Raw genomic sequence first — 19,335 nt, forward strand, 5'->3', positions numbered from 1 at the left:
TAAAAGTAGCTCCTAACTTGTTAAGGAGTGGAGAAGCTTAGGACCTTAATTTTTTTCTTCTTGTGGTCCGATGCTCCAATATCTTTGTTGTACTTCTATTAGTGCATGCTGTTGCTATAGATCTCGTGATTGTTCATGAGTGAGCTGTGCCATGTTGGTTATACATAAATCCAACATGGTGATCATGAGTTCAAGTCTTTTTCATATGAGGATGGGGATAAGTTTCATCTTTGACATTCATATCCCGTAATCATTTTCTTTGAAATTCATATAGTTACCATCTTTCTTTCATGAGTGAATCCAAGTGGCGGTTCGGACTGTTTAACCTATGTCGGGAATTTTCAGATAGCGTCGTTTCAGCTTTCGTATGTCGTCCCTTCATTAGTTTCAGACTAGTCACTGGATTTGTAGTGAATATTCAGTGGTTAGCCCTGGCAGCAAATTCGGGGATGATGATCTTGGTGCCAAATAAACTCCGATCCTTAACCAAACGATTATACATATACGTGTGTGTGTGTTCGAAACTCGGAAATCGGAGGCACTGTGCAATCGTACCACCCGAAACTTAGGACCGCCCGTGGTCCACAGTGAGTATTTCAAGCAGCATGAGAGTGATGAAACCCGGATGCTAAACGATCTTGCCATTCTTTGACTTGTCAATCTTTCCTGTACTGAAGTTTATTATTCTTTGACTAGTTCCAGATTCACATGAGTGACATGACGACGAGGTCAACATGTCAACTATTTTCCGAATCTCCTATACAAAGTAAAACCTTGATGACATTAACAAACATGAACCAAAACGTAAATAATCAAATGCAGAAGTAATATCAGAGAATTTCTAACATTATGTTTTCTCCATTTAAGTTCCAAATCAATGCATAAAGACAAAAATCAATTCTACAGTTTATTTATTTATTTTCCTTTAGCAAATAATTAGTGTTTCTTGATTTTTGAAGGCCATCCTTCCACCAACCAAAAGAATGATCAATGTGTGCTTAAAAATGACATGATGGTCCAGTAAGATTAGTCTCTAGTTTGCAAGTTGGAGATTTTGAGTTGACTCATGGATGATCAATTGTTTACCATTTGATCATTCTATGTTTTGTTCAGGGGAGGCTCTGAGGTTTCGGGGGCTCGAGATAAGCATTATAATGAGGCTCATGATGCTCATATATATACATGTCTGTATTTTTTCGGGGTTATTTAGTTCTAAAACTCATACAAAGAACAATTTTTTTTGTTTTGAACATTCATTATAAGAACAATTAACAGAGTAATCTAAGCAAAATATTTGCTAAGAGCATCTTTAGCAATGCTAGCCATTTATGAGTCAAATTTTAGCCAAAGTAGCTAAAAAGTTATTTTGGCTAGTCACTTTAGAAATACGTCTGCATCAGTGCTCTATATTTTAGCTAGTTTTGAATTTATATTATTTTTTAAATGAAGATTAAATAGTTTAAATGTATTTCTTATAAATTATATAAAATAACTCAAAATAAATGTTTTAAATTAAGGGCCGTGACCAACCCAATTTTAGCCTAAAAATTGCCCACTTACTCCAGTAAAAGCCTCATTTCGCTCTCCATATTTAGGAGCGAGATAGCTAAAAGTTATAATGAAGAGCCACTTATAACAGAGTTTTTAAGCCTTTAAGGATACAGGGTTGACTCTCTGGCTTTGAAGTATGATTTTCCAGATGGTACAAATCCTTCACCGTAGCTAATTCATAATTTTTCACGCGAGAAGACCTACGGACCTCAGGAGAGGATAGATAGGATGAAGATGATGTAGAGGTAGTAGATTGGAGTTGATATGCATTGCTTTTGGAGAATAATTGGCAAAAGATAAATGTGTTCTTAGTTTTTAACAGTGCTCCTCTAGTATTTCCTGTCGGTTGTAGAAGCATCAAATCCAACAGCAATTTCTAACTTGCAATTCTGCACTTTCTATAGAAGGAATAACTCGAATAAAAACTTTATTTTTTGCATTCCTTTCCCCATTAAAGACTAATGTGAATGAAAATTCATGGTAGCAATGTCAACGGTATTCAAAACATTGACCCAAAGATTGACTGTATCTCATATGTAATGCTAAATGCGAACCAAAATCTATCGTTCTTTTCGTTTTCACATCAAAATTCATTACTGAAACAAGAGGTCAGAAAGTTTAAAATGAGCTTGAGAGCACCCGGTACGACTTATATGGAGATTTCTTTAAAAGCAAGAGAGTATAAATAAAGCAATTTTGAGAACTCTTCGTAACCACAAGCATGGGAATTCATCAAGCCTTGTTGTTCATACCATAACATATTAACCAAAGTTACAAGATGAATACTGCAAGTTGCACTCCCATTTATCAGCAATCCGCTGACCTCTGTAGGCGCCTATATGCTTTGATGGTTGTCGCAGTCCACTCCAGCCTCTAGGACTTTAGCAAAATCCAGCTTCAAGTATTTTCAAGCATATTCCCTCTTTCCAAGTACAAGGCACCATACGAGTATCAGATCTTCAGCCTATCAGATAAACAAGTGCTCTCCTCAACAACTCTTCCAGCGTGTCTGCTCATGAAAGCCTACAATGTATTTCCTCCCCAACTTCAGCAAATATTTCATCCACCCTATCAGAAAAAGAGAAGAAACAAATGGAACCTTTTGGCATGAAGTCTCACGTACTGAACAAAGAGACGTGACGTAACATGTGTATCAATTACTGAAATTAATATTCTCAGATGGGATTACAAACCCACTTCATTCTTACCTGTCAGTATCAATGTTCACCTCTATGAGCCATGTTGTTAGATAAACCTGCAATCATGAAAATTTTTGGGTAATGAAATTGATAAGCATGGTACAGGCCTAGACGATGTTTCTATTTGCTTTCTAAACAACTATTGGAATACCAACAACAACAATACAAGTGAGTTTTAAGATCCATTTTAATAAGGTTTTCCTCCAACGTCTAGATGTATTCTTTTTGTACCTTTTAAAATTACTATTGCATATAATGACACCCATACCTGCAAAACATCATGATCCGGCTGCTGATTACGTCCAATAGCTGGCTTATCAGATTTCTGACCATGCAATCTTGGATAGACTGGTTTACAAGTTTCCTCAGATAATAAGTTGCATATACTCAAATCACCAAATTCTCCTGGATATAGCTCTTCAGACCAATGCAAACCGTTAGCCGTTGGAACTTTGCAACTAACTGACAGTAAGTCCACCACAAGCAAACGCTGCACAGACCGAAAGCACCAACACGTATAAAAACAAACAAGGAACAGATAAAGAACATGCTAAGATAAATAAAAAATTCCGCAGCCACAGAAACAATAATTTACCTTCAAATTTAGTTCCAATATAAGCATATGGACAAGCTCCTCCGCCACTTTCTCTGTGATTATTCAAAGATAATAAATTTTTTGAGAAAAAATAATTCAAATCATGTGGAACTAATAATAGGTTTAACCTGGTCCAATAGTTATTAACATGAAATTTCACACTAATAATATAGACATTTTCTACTTAAATCACAATCTTATGACAAATGACATATATAGTTGGCATTTTAAGCAGCATGCAATACAACGGGAGATTGTTGCGAATCATATAGACCCCTGATATATCCCTTATCTATTACCGCTTTTGTCATTCAAAGAGGATACTCTCATATTAGTTAAATAAGGTTCATGACAAGATTTTCTGCACCTATATGCTCATACAGGTAACCGTTTCCATAATTGCACATAAACCCCACAAAAGCCATTATAGCAATACGTGATTGTTGATTATCCATGAAGGCAAAATCAATCAGTTATTCTAATCAAATATGCATTGTAGAAGATCTATATTGTAGATGTACCAAAGCAAGAGATCGACCAAAATGTGAAGACTCGAATCCCACCACCATCTCCGGGGTCATTATTACATTCGGAATAGCCAGAAGATTGTAAAAGTGGACTATTGGTTAACCCTTTGACAAAGCATCTCATGGATCTACTAGTTTTGACCATATTAGTTACAACAGACACCTGTAGAGAACATAAAGAAACAAAGTAAATAAAACTACCAAATGATCTGGTAAAGAAGGAAAAATCCTAAACCATCATTCTAATACAAACAGATGTATTAACGCAAATTATTATCTCCAAAGCATGTTCATAAAACTACTTAAAATCTCTAATTTTGTCAACAGACGAAAATTACAGTAACAAGTAGCACAATTCTAGTTCCTTATATTTGGTGGTTGTGAAGAAGTCCAACACCATAAAGGTCTATTCTTCAAAAATGTGGGCAAAGTCCAACTATAATAACGGATCAGATAGTATAAGGATATCCTCCTTCAAGCTTAGCACTTGAGAATTTGATATCAAATATTAACTAAGCCAAAGCATGAGTTTTCACTCAATTTCCAACTTTATTGACCCAAGAGAAGAAACATATGAAAAAGGATGTGTTCCACATCCAGAAGAATAAACAAGAATCGGTAAGAACATGTACCATGTCCTTGTATGATGATAAAAGCTTGCTCCGATAAAGTTCCTGAAACATAATACAACCAAAATAAGAAGATTAACAAGAATTAGTAAAGGAGAAACTGGAATTCACCATGCTTATTGCTGACAAAACTCTCTCATGGACTATATTTCAAAAATTGACCTTCAAAAACCTTGACGACATTTCGGAGACCAGAATAGTTGCCTCATTTTGGATCAATTAACGTGAGAATAATCTCTTATCATAGTCCAAAATGGCTTTTGCTAACTTCATGAAAGAATCATTTACCCAAAAAAAGACAAAAAAATCCAAATATTTGTAAAGAAATAAATCCAAGTAAAAACCTTGCTTATTATTATTATTACCTGCTGCTTAAGCAATTTCTGAGAAGCTTTCTTTAGTATATCCGGCATGTCGCTGAGAACCCCCAACTCCCTTGAAGGCATGTACCTGAAAGAAATCACCATTTTCACAAACCAGCACAACCACAACACCCAAAAAAGAAGAAGTTATCTTTGAGAGTAGTACTTGATGGAAAGGTAGGAGTTTACGAGCAAAGTGGCGTGTGCTCTTCCGCTAGAAGAAGCAGACTCCCATTGTTGTCTCAAAGAAGCTAACTTGGACCACTGGTTTCTCAGGTTGCGCTGCGCGGTGGGCCTCCACAGCCGAGCAGACGACGCTGCTAATGATGATGGGCTTTGGGTCGGAGTCTGGGGATTCGGGTTCGTCGATTTCGGAGTGTAAGGGGTTGCTGGGTTTAGAGCTTCCATTGTACAAGGCCGAGCTAAGTAAATTGGCGAAGAATATGACTGTGAAGAAACAGACATATTTGCCCTCTGTTTCTTTCATAATTTTCTTCTGGGCTTTCATTGCTTGGACGTTGGATCCATATGGAATAAGGCTGGGGTTCGGGCCCAAAATATGTCTCATCCGGCCCGCTTGTGGTTTTATTGGTCTTGAATTGATTTATTTGTTTTCATGTTGTTTCTTCATCACAAACGTATGCGGTATACCAGAAGTTCATGGGTCCTTTGTTATATTTCTTGATAACAGTTATTGGTATTTAGAATTTTTTTTATATTGTTATCCAGAGCACTGTGTGTTCTCAGACTTTGTTTTATTTGGAGAAACTGAAATTTTTAGCTCTTTTCAATGAAGTGTTAAGATATTTGTGGACACTAAAAAAATTCAAGCATCAATTAAACGATTCAATGAAGTCTTGCTATTATTGTATCAATTAGGCAAGATAACCATCAATCTGTTGGGCCGTCAGTTTTCTAGCATCTCCTTCAGCCATATATATCGGAAGACTAATTTTATAGCTGACTCTCTCGCGACCTTGGGACATTCTATTTGTTTTTCGTTAGTTTGGCACGGTGCTTTGCCCTTATCCTCTAGCATCTGCCTTCCAATTCGATCAGTTTGGGGGGTGGATGCTCTAGAGGCTTTTGTTTGTAGTCGTTGTGTTTTATTCGTTCCTTGATCAAAAAAATTAGGAAGATAACGTACGTGATCGGAAAGTCAATTTTTAAAAAGAACAATGTATTTTTTCATGAGCCATGCACCAACCCACCATGTGCTCAATTTTTTTCCTTTTCTTTATTATGATATATATATATATATATATATATATATATATGCCTCATTCTGTTCTAATGAAATATTTTGTATGTGAAAATCAAAACAAACATCAAATGACAAAGTTTGAGTATATTTTGCATGTGTTATTTGTTTTTTTTTTTGTTAAGTACTATATTTAGTAAAAATAATACATAAGTAATACATACATGAATGTATAATAGAACGTTACATTCGCATAGGCATGGTATTCACTCTTTACTTACAAGCCAATTCATGTGTTTAATTTGCCAATAACAAGCACCATAAACCCTAGCTAATTATAATGTTCGGACTTAATTATAACCAAATTTTCAAACGTATAATAGTCTCAAAAAAATATTACATAAATAAAACCAAAACAAAAACACTTTCCTATGTTCCTATAACAAATAACCTCGACCTAATTAACCAGATAATCTATATATATACTGATAACCCCACTTCTCCCACAAGGCACAAACTCCGTACAATAATTACCAGCCAGAAATATATTTGCCTACATTTGACAAATACATTCTGACACGTAAATTTCTGATGTTTTGTTTCTTGGTTTCATCAAGATCATAGATCGATAATGATCCATGACTAGGTCTCTTCCTAGCTCATTCAAGATATCTATCCCCATTCAAATTCATAGAGTCAAAGACAAAACAGTAAACACCACTCTAATCTCCCCAGCTTCCAGGTATACAGACACAGCGAAAATCACAGTGATAAGCAACAGAGACCTTTTTGTTCTGTCTTTATAAATCAAAGTCCTACTAGGATTCCATTTCCATGTGAAAAACACCCGCACGCCACTCTCGTATATAAATATATACGCGTACACAGTGAACCTCATTTCCTCGATCATCTCATTTCCCCAAGTGTTAACAGGGAAAGGAAATAGAGTAATATATGGGATCCCAGAAAGGAGTAGTAGTGAGCTCTGATTTGCTTCCAGTTGGGTTTAGGTTTATGCCAACAGATGAAGAGCTGGTCACTCACTATCTAATGAACAAAGCTTGTTCCAGAGCTGTACCAGTTGCTGATGCGATTCAGGAGATCGATGCGACTCGGTTTTACAGCAACCATCCAAAGAATCTAGGTATGTCAAATTTACATAGCTTCTCCTTCTCATTTCACCACTTTTCACAATCTAATGGTATTGTTCGTTTTATGTAGTGTTGTATTAGAATTTTGTTTTGAAGTTGCATATAGATTCATTTGATGCCCATGAGATCCATAAGTTATAAGAAGATCGATGTTTTTCTTTCAGGTAAATCTAGGAGGGCCGATGGATGATCCGAGCCTTGATCTATTTAACTTTCTACCTTTTCAAAATTTTGACCTAAAATATGTCCATCGACAAGAGTTCAATAATATACAAAGGGAGATGAAACCCTTGACATACTTTACTTCTAATCTCCAGTCTCAGTCCATGAGCTAGCCTGGCCTCAAAAACTTTGAAAAATGATTTTTTGTTTTTTTTGTTTTGTTTTGAGGAACACATACATACATGTATGTATATATGTATCATTGGTTTTAGACGTAATAAACACATGCAAGATAGATTAGTTACTGATTTTTAACTCTTTTCATAAAATATAATAAACAGAAGAGTTTCAACGTACGAAACTGACCAGAAATTAAGTTGCTTAGTCCTTAGCGTCCATGGCACTACATGCAGACAACAATTTATTTTTAAAACCTAAGTTTAAATCCGCCTAGTTGTGCGTTAGCTCGCCAATCATACCTAGCTTAGGATATCTAGCAGTGCGGCGCCAAATTATCAAGATTAATGACTATTAGTTGTATATATTTTTAGCTGACCAGTATTTTATTTGTTTCAACTATGCAGTGACGTTCTCTGATGGAGAGAGGGAGTGGTTCTTCTTTATTCATGAAGACGATGAAAGTTGCAGCAGCCATGCCCAGAGAAAAAGAACTGTTCGAGAAGTCGGAAATGGGTTAGGGTTTTGGAAACCGAACGGATCAGAAAACCCGATCTGCAATGAAGATGGAAACGTTTTTGCCACCAAGATCTACCTCACTTACTTCTCCGGAAGTTGTCACTCCAATAAACCAAAGAGAACCCACTGGAAAATGGTCGAGTACCATTTACAGATAAGAAGAGAATGGGTAGTACTGGGACGATTACAAAGAGGAATGGATTACACTGGTTTTTGAGGATTGATCATTTATTTATTCTTTACATTTTTGGCAGCCAATAGTTATTTCATTCATTGAATAAGGCTGCGAGTATTTGTCATTCTTTTTTATTCAACAAAATTTTGTCATACACACATATATAGCCCCATTTGTAGGTATATTGTTACAATAATGAAATTATTTTTCGCTTCAATATTTTCATTTTTTTTTCATGAGCTGTACGAAATTAAGTATTCCTAATATTTCAGCTGCGATATTGCATGTTACTGCAATAACATACAATTGGTGCCCCACCTCAAGAAGTTGTTACAAAAATGAAAAAAAAAATCGTAATCTCAAGTTTCTTGGATCTCCGATTATATGAGGGCCTGAAGTTCCTCCTCTTTATGACTATAAATATATACGTGACAGAGAACTTGAGGTTCTCCACGTGATAAAGTTGCTCTACTAATATAGATTGTAGTCTTTAACTCAAAATTTCGAGTCTATCATTTTGGCCAGCAGTTCAAAATGAATTTGGTCCATTTCAATTGTCAGTATTTCACAATTGATGTTTACTCAAGCTAAGGTAACACTCATACCAAGAGTTGTAGATCTTGATCTATGGCTCCGAATGAGCTACTATCATGTTACCAAATTTGAAATATTAACGCATTAAGTACCTTCTATATAGTTGGAGAAGACTTTTTGCTATCTCATACTAAGGTAACACTCATACCAAGAGTTGTATATCTTGATCTAGCTACTATCATGTTACCAAATTTGAAATATTAACGCATTAATTACCTTCTATATAGTTGGAGAAGACTTTTTGCTATCTCATACTAAGGTAACACTCATACCAAGAGTTGTAGATCTTGATCTAGCTACTATCATGTTACCAAATTTGAAATATTAACGCATTAATTACCTTCTATATAGTTGGAGAAGACCTTTTGCTATCTCATATATACTGTGTCAAATTTCTACAGTAAATTGAGGCATATAATATTATGAACCAGAAGTTCATTGAACCAAATACACTATTTTAGCTTGACCGGTTACGTCATCTTTGTCTACTATGTTGCATGGAATCACTTACAAGTTTTGATGACTACTAACACTTACTCACAATCAAATTGTTTATTTACTACATATTTGCGAGTTGTCACTTTAATAAGACAATCCTCTTGCCATGAGGGTGTTGGTGTGGAAAAATTCACTAGAAGATTTCCTCACCTACTTCCTCTGACTGGAGCGGGAGAGAAAGTTTTACTTATGGGGGATTGGTGCCCAACTTTTCGGAACCTGTATCGGTAATGAAGCAAGTCTCTTCAAATGCAAGTTGGAGGGAAAAATCTATTGATAGCCCTTTGATGTTGACGTTCTGGATGGCAGTGTTTGTGATGGTTTCCGGTGTCCTCCTTCGTACTTGCTTTCACTAAGTATTTATAGGTGGCCTTGGGTGGGTACTTCGGCTGGTGCGCGTTATGGCACGCTTGCCCCGCAAGTAACGCATGCATGGATCCACAATGCCACTATTAGGGCATCGTGGGAAAGTGACTCCACAGATCTCGGATTCCTACGAGCTGACTGAGCCCGTTGACTCATTCCGCCCCGTACCGACTCACCTCGAGTAGGTCGTATCTCGTCTGAACCCCTCCTTGAACAAGTTTCTCGTCGACTGAATCCCTCCTTGAACTGATCCTTCCTTGAGGGAATCCGCCCTTACTGAATCTCTCCCTGAGGGAATCCGCCTTGAGGGAATCTGCCCTTACCAAATCTCTCCTTGGCGGGATATTGTTGGATCATAATTCATATACATATTTGTGCCCTAAAACATGGAAATTACTTGTTCTAAAGTCCAAATTTAATGTTGACTAATCCAATTTCATTATTTCCCTAATCTTGTACTTTTGGTTAACCTTTGTGTTTATTTATATATATTTATTATGTTTTCCTTATCATGCTAGGAAATGATGGAGAAGAATGGAAATGCACTAAAAAGTCAACCCTAGAACATTTTCTTACTCCGGCTAGGAAAAAGTGAGCTAGACAAGAAAGGAGGGGTAGCTTCCTGACCAAAAAAACTCTGAATGAGTTGAAACTCTCCAGTTTCATCCTAGACATCCCAAGGATCATTTGTTATGAAGAGTACTAGAGCTAGTTTTGAGTGGAAAGCCTTCAAACAGTCAGTCCAATTTTCTGAAAGATGAAAACTGGAAAACCAGACCTATACATATTTCAGAAGTATTTACGGTCTAACCACAATGAATTTAACTTTGAGATTCTACCAGGATGATCTAGACTCATGGAGGAACATTAGATATGAAGAAGTCAGAGGCCCATTTTGAATTCTTGGTGGAGATATAATTGAAGGAATAAAGGGGCAGAGAGTGACCTGAAAAACTGCTCAACATATTCCCACCCACATGAAGAAAGCTAGATGCTTTTCTCTTTTTCCTTGGATATATTTTTCTACTCCATTCTCTTTAATATATCATCATCACTTCCATATTTCTGCACTTTTATGCTTTGCTTTCATTTCATCATTACTCCATCTTTTCCATATTTTACAAACCCCTCCATACTCCACTTTCATTATTTTTCTGCCACTCATCATTTCACTCTTCTTTTTCTTCCCTATTTAAACACATTCTCCTCTCACTCTCAAGGAATTTCCTGAATCCATAACATCTTCTTTCTCTCTTCATCTCCTTCATAAAACCTCCATTACCACCACCACAACCTTCACCATATTTTCCATCTACCCATTCCATTTCATAGACAAAAAGCTTCACTACTCCACTATTTCACCACTTGATCATCTCTACATCTCATATTCCATCATCAACCTTTGAAGAAGAAGGAGAGGAATCTAGCATCACATGAGTTCATCTACACCATCCTCAACTTGATTATCACTAGTCCCTTCTCTATCCCTACTTTTTAGTTTGATGTTCATAAACATGTTGAAGTTTTTGTATTTGATTATGAGTGAGTAGTTAGTTTGTTGGGGCTAGGGTTGAAAGCTCTAGCCAAACTTGTAATAAATTGATGTTTGAGTCTTATTTGATGCATTTTCCATGATCATCTTCACATGCTAATTCAAGAAGTGAATGCTTGTATTTGAATCTAGCTAATTTGAATATCTTGCATTTGTCATTACATGAACAATGTTTAGAGAATAGCTAGCTTTAGATATTGAAAGCATGATAGCACACTAGGTGTGTATGTGAGGGTAGTGAGTTAAAATCACCTAGATCTAGGATTTGTTTGCTTGCTTGATTATCTAAACTCAAATCTTTATGCATGTAGGAGCAAGGAATTGATACTTATCCGGTAATATAACTTGTTCTTGGGTAGTTAGTTTCACACTTATCCGGTGGAAATTGATAAAATAAAAGGAGTTTAGGCCTTAGTAGTCTTATCCAGATGCTAAAAGGGTAATTGGATATTTGGGATTGCATTACTTATAGTTTGAACATCAATGCATGCAAGGGAGGCTATGGTGAACAACCTAAAGCTCTAACTTCCATCCATTTTATCACATCTAATTTAACCTAGCCTAGTTTACATTTCAAGTTTCATTTTGTGTTAATTTAATTCGAGACCATTTTCAAAGCTAAAAATCAAACAACTACACCATCTTGCATATATTCACCATGAACTTTGGTTCACTTGTGAGATCTTGTTTATGACTTGTACATTTGCATATTCATCTAGCACCCTTTAGGTTTTCCTTAGCTAGAGTGAGTTTTCCAATCTCTTGGGTATGATATCCCCTACTCATAATCGCCTACACTATAACTTGACTCTTATACTTGAGGGTGGCTATTTTGCCAACAAGTTTTTGGAGCCGTTGCCGTGGATTGGAGTAAAATCCTATTCCTAGCTCGGTTTGCCTTCGAGTAGCTAAAACTTTTACTTTTGTTTTGTGTTTCAACTTGTGTTCTTATTTTCTTTGTTTTGTTAGTTTTTGTGGCAGTTACCTTATTTTTGAATTTGTGGTAAGTACTTTGATAAGTAGATTAATAAATTGTGGTAAGAAAAAGATAAAGTGTGAGCATGTTGAAAAAAAAATAATAATAAATAAATATATAAAAATATTAATTAGAGTAAATTAGATTAGGAATCTCATCTTTGTAACGTCAAGCTTACTCACTCAACATAAGTAGGTGTACCCAATTAATGCGGTGTCTAGGCAAGGATCAAATAAGAGAAAGGTAACCAAAAGGTTGAAAAGTGAGCATTGCTCCACCAAAATCTTTTCCCTCCTTACCTGGTCGCATTGAAAGGAATTACCGAACTGTTGTGTGATAGGCAACATCCAAAGATCGGATTCCTCTTCTCTTTACTTAGAAAAAAAAAAAAAAGTCGTGATTTTTTTTTTTTTTTTGTATATACCTTGCATTTTATTTTAATTCTAGTTACTTATATCCTTCACTTTGTGTGTTCTTTAGGTGTGTATGAATCTTATAGCTCAATCAAGTGAAAAACATCCATCTCCTCCAAGCACACCAAGTGACGATCAAGACTATATCATTCAAGAGAATAGTGGTGAAGAAGAATCTCGTCCCACCGGTCCACCCACTCTACTTCAATACATTGATCAAAGAGCACATGAGTTGTTAAGGCAACTAAGGGAGGAGTGTCCTGAACTAAAAATGGGTGATGAACCAAGGCCATTGAAGGACTACACTGTTCCTACTTTCACAAATCATCCAAGTTGCATTGTCTTGCCACCATGTGCTCATGCCTTTTCCATTATGCCAAGTACCTTGCAACTTCTACCGGCTTTTGATGGCGGCTTCACCGGCGATCCATTTATGCACATCAAGCTATTTAATGAAGTTTGCTCAACGGTCTAACTCAATGGTATTGATGAAGACAACCTTAGGCTAAGGCTTTTTCCCTTCTCATTGAAGGATAAGGCCAAGGGTTGGTTATACAAGATTCCAGCGGCAAGTATCAACTCATGGGATGGCATGAAGGCCGCATTCCTCAAGAAGTACTTTCCACCATCAAAAAGCAATGCATTAAGGAATTCACTCATGCCTTTTCAAGAGTTCCCATCAGAGTTGTTCCATGAGTCTTGGAAGAGATTCAAAGACATGGAGCAAAATTGCCCTAATCATGGTGTCAAGAAGTGGTTGCTATTGAGCACTTTCTACAATGGGTCAAGCCAAGATACCAAGAGAAGAATTGAGAATGCTTGTCAAGGGAGCTTCATGGATAAAAATGAGATTGAAGCGGAAAACGATCTTGAGTCACTAGCCGAGTCATCCCAACTCTATGATAATCAAAGTGATAGGAGGCCGGTAAAGGAAGCCAATGTGATTTTGAAAGTTCAACAAAGAAGAGGAGGTATGTATGAGATGGATCCACCAAACACTCAAATGCAAATTGAGTGGAAGAGGATTGAGGCCAACATGAATAAGAAGCTAGACTTGATTCTTAATGCTCAAGGAAACCGGGAGCAACTCCAACCTATGTCAAGCAAGATGGTTGAGCAAGTTTGCTTAATTTGTGAGAGTGATCAACATGAGACAATGCTTTGTCCAAGAGGAGGTGCACTTCAAGTTGACATGGAGCAATGCAACCAAGTTGGTTTCCAACCAAGGCCAAGAAATGATCCATATAGTAACACCTACAATCCCGAATGGAGAAACCACCCTAACTTTGGGTGGGGAGGCAATCAAATCCGAGAACAAGGGTTGGGCAATCGTGATCAAGGCCAAGGTTTTCAAAGGCCTAGTGGTGGCTATCAAGGTGTAAGCTCCTCCAACTACAACAATCAAGGAGCCAACAATCAATACCAAAGGGCACCTTATCAATCTCCACCCCAAGCACAACCTATAGTGCCACTCCAAGAGTCATTGAAGAAGCCTAGTGTTGAAGACATGTTAATGAGTTTCTTTGTAGAGAACAAGGGTACTCAAGCAAAGCAAGATGAGAAGATCAATATCCTTCACCAAAGCATGAGCAAGCTTGAGATACAAATAGGTCAACTAGCCCAAGAGCTAAGCCAAAGGAAGCAAGATGTGTTTCCAAGTCAAGTAAAGAACAACCCAAGGCATGAAGCCAAGTCCATTACTACTTTGAGAAGTGGGAGGCAAGTTGAGAATAATGTGTACATGCCTACCAATGATGAAGTTGTGACTCCAAGGGAGCCACCCGATTTTGAAAAGAGAGAAAAGGGCAAGGCAAGAGAGTTGTCACATGAAGAAGTCATCTTGGGGTTTAATAATGGTGAAGAAGAATGTTAAATGAGAAGACGAATGCCTTTGACAAACCTTTGGGTTTGAGAGTAGCTTTGGAAGAACAAGAAGGGCAAGAGGAAGCCTTGAAGAACAAACTTAATACCAAGGCCGGAACTCATGACAAAGAAGGCTCTACTTCAACCGAAAGACCATTCAAGAGAGGTATCACTTTCAATCCTCCTATGAAGATAGTTCAAGAGAAAGAAGTTTCCCTTCCTTGTCCTCAATTTCAAAGGAAAGAGGCATTGAAGCAAAAGAATGAGAAGGTGAAAAAGGAGTTTCTTGACTTATTTAGGAAGGTGGAGATTAACATCCCTCTTTTGGATGCAATCAAAACCATTCCTACATATGCCAAGTTTCTCAAGGAGCTATGTACCCATAAGAGGAAGTTTGAGAAGGATGAGAAAGTGTGTCTAAGTGAAGAAGTTAGTGCGGTTTTGCAAAGGAAGCTTCCACCAAAGTTGAAAGATCCGGGTTCATTCACCGTTCCATGCAAGATAGGTAAAACCTTCTTTGATAAAGCTTTGATGGATTTGGCTGCTAGTATCAACTTAATGCCTTATAGTATCTATGAGTCTCTTGGAATTGGTGAAATCCGGCCCATTGCTATCTCTTTGAAAATGGCGGATAGGAGTATTGTTTACCCAAGAGAGGTTGTGAAAGATGTTCTTGTAAAGGTAGAAGACTTGATCCTACCGGCGGATTTCATCATTCTAGACATGGAAGAGGCTCCTCTTCATGAAAAGGAGTTACCTATCATCCTTGGGAGAGCATTTATGGCAACCGCCGGCACTAAGATTGATGTCAAGGAGGGCTTGATGACCATGACCGTTTATGATACTACCATTGCTTTTAGAATCTTTGATGCAATGAGTAAGCCATTAAATGCCTATGATTGTTTCCGAATTGATGTTTTGGATGGTATTGACAAGATGGTGGAGAAAACTTTCATTGAAAATGCATCTCAAGATCCATTGGAGACATGTTTGCATTATAGTGGTATAGAGTTCATTGAGGAGGCAACCAAAGAAGTCGAGCTTATGCTTGAAGCCTTAAAGCCTTGCACTCCGCATTTGCAACCAAAGATGGAGATACCTCTTACTAACTCTACCCCTTTACTTCCATCAATTCAATGTCCTCCTACTCTTGACATGAAACCACTTCCTCCTCATTTAAAGTATGCTTTTATTGGTGAAAACCACAAGTTGCCCGTAATTATCTCTTCATGTTTGAGTGATTTGCAAGAACAAAAGCTACTTAGGGTGTTGGATGATCACAAGGAGGCCATTGGATGGACTATTGCCGATATCAAAGGCATAAGTCCGAGTATGTGCATGCATAAGATCCTCCTTGAAGATGATATGAAGCCTAGGAGAGATCCACAAAGGAGGCTCAATCCTCCAATGCAAGAAGTAGTAAGGAATGAAGTAATGAAGCTACTTGATGTTGGTGTCATCTACCCCATTTCCGACTCAAAATGGGTGTCACCAGTTCAAGTGGTTCCCAAGAAAAGTGGCATGACGGTTGTGGCTAATGATAAGGGAGAGCTTGTCCCTCAAAGAGTAGCAAATGAGTGTGCATAGACTACCGGAAGCTCAACAATGCCACAAGGAAGGATCACTTTCCATTGCCATTCATTGATCAAATGCTAGAGAGACTTGCCGGCCATGAGTATTATTGCTTTCTTGATGGATATAGTGGCTACAATCAAATCCCTATTGCTTCGGAAGACCAAGGCAAGACCACCTTCACTTGTCCATATGGCACCTTTGCCAATAGAAGAATGTCATTCGGTTTGTGCAATGCACCGACAACTTTTCAAAGGTGCATGATTTCCATTTTTAGTGATATGGTGGAGAGATTCATTGAAGTGTTCATGGATGACTTTAGTGTCTTTGGGGATTCATTTGATCAATGCCTACACCATTTGGTCCTTGTGCTTCAAAGATGTGAAGATTGTAACCTAGTCTTGAATTGGGAGAAGTGCCACTTCATGGTGAATGAGGGAATTGTTCTTGGGCATGTGGTGAGTTCAAGAGGAATGGAAGTTGACAAGGCCAAGGTGGAGCTCATTTCCAAGTTACCACCTCCACACAATGTCAAAGCAATTAGAAGCTTTCTTGGACATGCCGGTTTCAATAGAAGGTACATGAAGGATTTCTCCAAGATCTCTAAGCCCCTTTGTGATTTGCTAGCCAAGGATGTTCCTTTTGTGTTTGATGAACATTGCTTGAAGGCATTTGAGACAATCAAGGTGATGCTCACTCAAGCTCCTATCATGATTGCACCGGATTGGTCTCTTCCTTTTGAATTAATGTGTGATGCTTCGGATTATGCTATGGGAGCGGTTTTGGCTCAAAGGAAGGAGAAGGTACTTCATGCTATTTACTATGCTAGTTGTACCTTGAATGATGCACAAATTAATTACACCACAACGGAGAAAGAACTTCTTGCAATTATCTTTGCTCTTGAGAAGTTTAGAAGCTATTTACTTGGTACCAAAGTAGTTGTGCACACGGATCATAGTGCCTTGAAGTATCTTTTGTCAAAGAAGGAGGCTAAGCCAAGATTGATAAGATGGATTTTATTGTTGCAAGAGTTTGATATTGAGATCAAAGACAAACCGGGGAAAGAAAACTAAGTGGCGGATCATTTGTCAAGATTGGTTGAAGGAGGTGACAACTCTTCCATTCCTTTGAAGGACACTTTTCCGGATGAGCAATTGTTCAACATCAATGTCAAGGAGCTCCTATGGTTTGCTAATTTGGTGAACTACCATGCAAGTGAAGGAAGTACATTCCAAGTGAGCTTGATTACCAAGGAAGGAAGCGATTCCTCAAAGAAGCACGCCATTATTTGTGGGATGACCCATATTTGTTCAAGTTTGGCAAGGATCAAATGTTGAGAACATGCATAGCTCAAGAGGAGGTTACTAGTATCCTTTCCCATTGCCATACACTTGCTTGTGGAGGTCATTTTGGAGGGAAGAAAACGGCATTCAAGGTACTAAGTTTGGTTTTTATTGGCCTACTCTTTTCAAAGATGCATATGCCTATGTTAGTACTTGTGATCGATGCCAAAGAAGTGGAAACATTGCTTCAAGGAATCAAATGCCCTTCACCAACATCATGGAAGTAGAAATTTTTGATTGTTGGGGCATTGACTTCATGGGACCATTCCCAAGCTCTTATGGCAATCAATACATCCTTGTTGGAGTTGACTATGTTTCTAAGTAGGTAGAAGCAATTGCAAGTGCCAAGAATGATCACAATGTTGTTCTCAAGTTCCTCAAGGAGAACATTTTTCAAATGTATGGCACTCCAAGAGCTATTATAAGTGATGGAGGATACCACTTTCTCAACAAGCATTTTGAAGTTCTATGCAAGAAGTATGACATCAAGCACAAGGTTGGCACTCCCTACCATCCCCAAATAAGTGGTCAAGTTGAAATCTCAAACCGGGAAATCAAGAGCATTTTAGAGAAAGTTGTGGGGATCACAAGGAAAGATTGGAGCACCAAACTTGGAGATGCACTTTGGGCATACCGGACCGCCTACAAGACTCCACTTGGCATGTCCCCTTATCGGTTGGTTTATGGAAAAGCATGTCATTTGCGGGTGGAATTGGAGCATAAAGCATATTGGGCTATCAAGAAGTTTAATTTTGATCTTGCTAAAGCGGGAGAGAAGAGGAAACTTGATCTATGTGAGCTTGACGAAATTAGAATGGAGGCATATGAGAATGCCAAGCTATATAAGGAGAGAACCAAGGCCTATCATGACAAGAAGTTGATCAAGAAGACATTTGAGGAAGGGCAACTTGTTCTCCTCTATAACTCAAGGCTCAAACTCTTTCCGGAAAAGCTTAGATAAAGGTGGTATGGTCCCTTTGAAGTTGTGCAAGTTTTTCCCCATGGTGCCATTGAGATCAAGAACCCAAGTAATGGTAGCACATTCAAGGTTAATGGCCACTGATTGAAGCCTTACTTGCTAGCTAGCTTGGGAGTTGAAGAGGAGGTCATGTACTTCATGGATGCTCCTCTTGTTCCTCTTCATTGATTTGGAGAATCATCGGACCGAAAAAATGTCTTTAAAGCAAAGCCCTACTTGGAGGTAGCCATGCTTATGATGCAAGTGAAGGATGATGAGTTCCCTTGAAGCCACCTTTTTGAAATAGCGTCACCAAATTTGAAAGCATTGGATTGTAAGGCTTTCATGCCTTGTTGTGGGTGATTGTTGATGACTTTTGGAGCACTTGTGGTCTATAAGGGGGAGCAAATTCTAAACCTTCTTTTGCATTAAATTTCTTATATCTTACTTAGTTAGTAGTTTGTTTGTATTCTTTGTGTGTAAATGTGTGTTAGCTCTTCCTCTCCATGCTTAGACTTTTTCATTGAAATTGCTTTCAAGAAAATACTTTATAACATTGGGGACAATATTAAGTTCAAGTGTGGGGGGAATGTGTATTAGTGTTTAATATTGTATGCTAGTGTTTAATATAAAAAAAAAAAAAAATAGTTTTTCTGGTACTTTTGGTGTTTATTCTAGGTTCCTTCCAACATCAATGATGAACTTGAGCTTAATATAAATGTGGGCTAGAAAGAATGTTTGGGTCTTTTGAGCTTTATGTTTTTAAAAATAAACCATTATGGATCAAGTGTTAGATTTCATTTATATCAATATTTGTCATATCAATATATTGAGCTAGAGAAGCATAGTGAGACTTGTGGGAGCTATTACATGCCATATAGTGAGATTTGAGCTTAATTGAAGTGCATGCATAGTTCTAAGCACTAATTTCTTCATGAGTGAACATCTCATT

The 19,335-nt window shown here is 37.7% G+C and overlaps 2 protein-coding genes across 4 annotated transcripts; one reads left to right on the plus strand and one right to left on the minus strand.

The window, feature by feature from the left end:
* Window positions 1-2,194: 2,194 nt before the first annotated feature.
* On the minus strand, window positions 2,195-5,330 carry LOC112197707. 3 transcript variants are annotated; one of them, XM_024338503.2, is made up of 8 exons: window positions 5,030-5,330; window positions 4,867-4,951; window positions 4,505-4,546; window positions 3,867-4,035; window positions 3,346-3,398; window positions 3,019-3,240; window positions 2,760-2,806; window positions 2,195-2,574 (listed from the first exon to the last, which is right to left on the minus strand). In XM_024338503.2, exons 1-8 carry the CDS (start codon window positions 5,326-5,328, stop codon window positions 2,565-2,567), a joined length of 927 nt encoding a protein of 308 aa, XP_024194271.2. In that variant the 5' UTR covers window positions 5,329-5,330; the 3' UTR covers window positions 2,195-2,564. The 3 variants fall into 3 exon arrangements, with proteins under 3 accessions (XP_024194271.2, XP_024194272.1, XP_024194270.1); XM_024338504.2 differs by having other exon boundaries at window positions 2,195-2,619; window positions 5,053-5,328; XM_024338502.2 differs by having other exon boundaries at window positions 2,195-2,619; window positions 5,030-5,325.
* Window positions 5,331-16,363: 11,033 nt separating this feature from the next.
* On the plus strand, window positions 16,364-18,386 carry LOC112198904. The gene is made up of 3 exons (XM_024339999.1): window positions 16,364-16,885; window positions 17,216-17,317; window positions 17,751-18,386. Exons 1-3 carry the CDS (start codon window positions 16,364-16,366, stop codon window positions 18,384-18,386), a joined length of 1,260 nt encoding a protein of 419 aa, XP_024195767.1.
* Window positions 18,387-19,335: the final 949 nt, after the last annotated feature.

Source organism: Rosa chinensis, chromosome 4, assembly GCF_002994745.2.
Source record: "Rosa chinensis cultivar Old Blush chromosome 4, RchiOBHm-V2, whole genome shotgun sequence".
Lineage (NCBI taxonomy): Eukaryota > Viridiplantae > Streptophyta > Magnoliopsida > Rosales > Rosaceae > Rosa > Rosa chinensis.

What these genes read in the sequence shown, in the direction of transcription:
- LOC112197707 (XM_024338503.2), bottom strand. Translation starts at nt 5,328, where the DNA reads ATGTCTGTTTCTTCACAGTCATATTCTTCGCCAATTTACTTAGCTCGG. An exon ending in TTGGTCGATCTCTTGCTTTG is followed by an intron (nt 3,399 to 3,866) that starts GTACATCTACAA and finishes GAATAATCACAG; the next exon opens with AGAAAGTGGCGGAGGAGCTT. An exon ending in TATTGGAACTAAATTTGAAG is followed by an intron (nt 3,241 to 3,345) that starts GTAAATTATTGT and finishes CGGTCTGTGCAG; the next exon opens with CGTTTGCTTGTGGTGGACTT.
- LOC112198904 (XM_024339999.1), top strand. Translation starts at nt 16,364, where the DNA reads ATGGTGGAGAGATTCATTGAAGTGTTCATGGATGACTTTAGTGTCTTT. An exon ending in TGGCTCAAAGGAAGGAGAAG is followed by an intron (nt 16,886 to 17,215) that starts GTACTTCATGCT and finishes ATTCCTTTGAAG; the next exon opens with GACACTTTTCCGGATGAGCA. An exon ending in GTGAAGGAAGTACATTCCAA is followed by an intron (nt 17,318 to 17,750) that starts GTGAGCTTGATT and finishes GTTTCTAAGTAG; the next exon opens with GTAGAAGCAATTGCAAGTGC.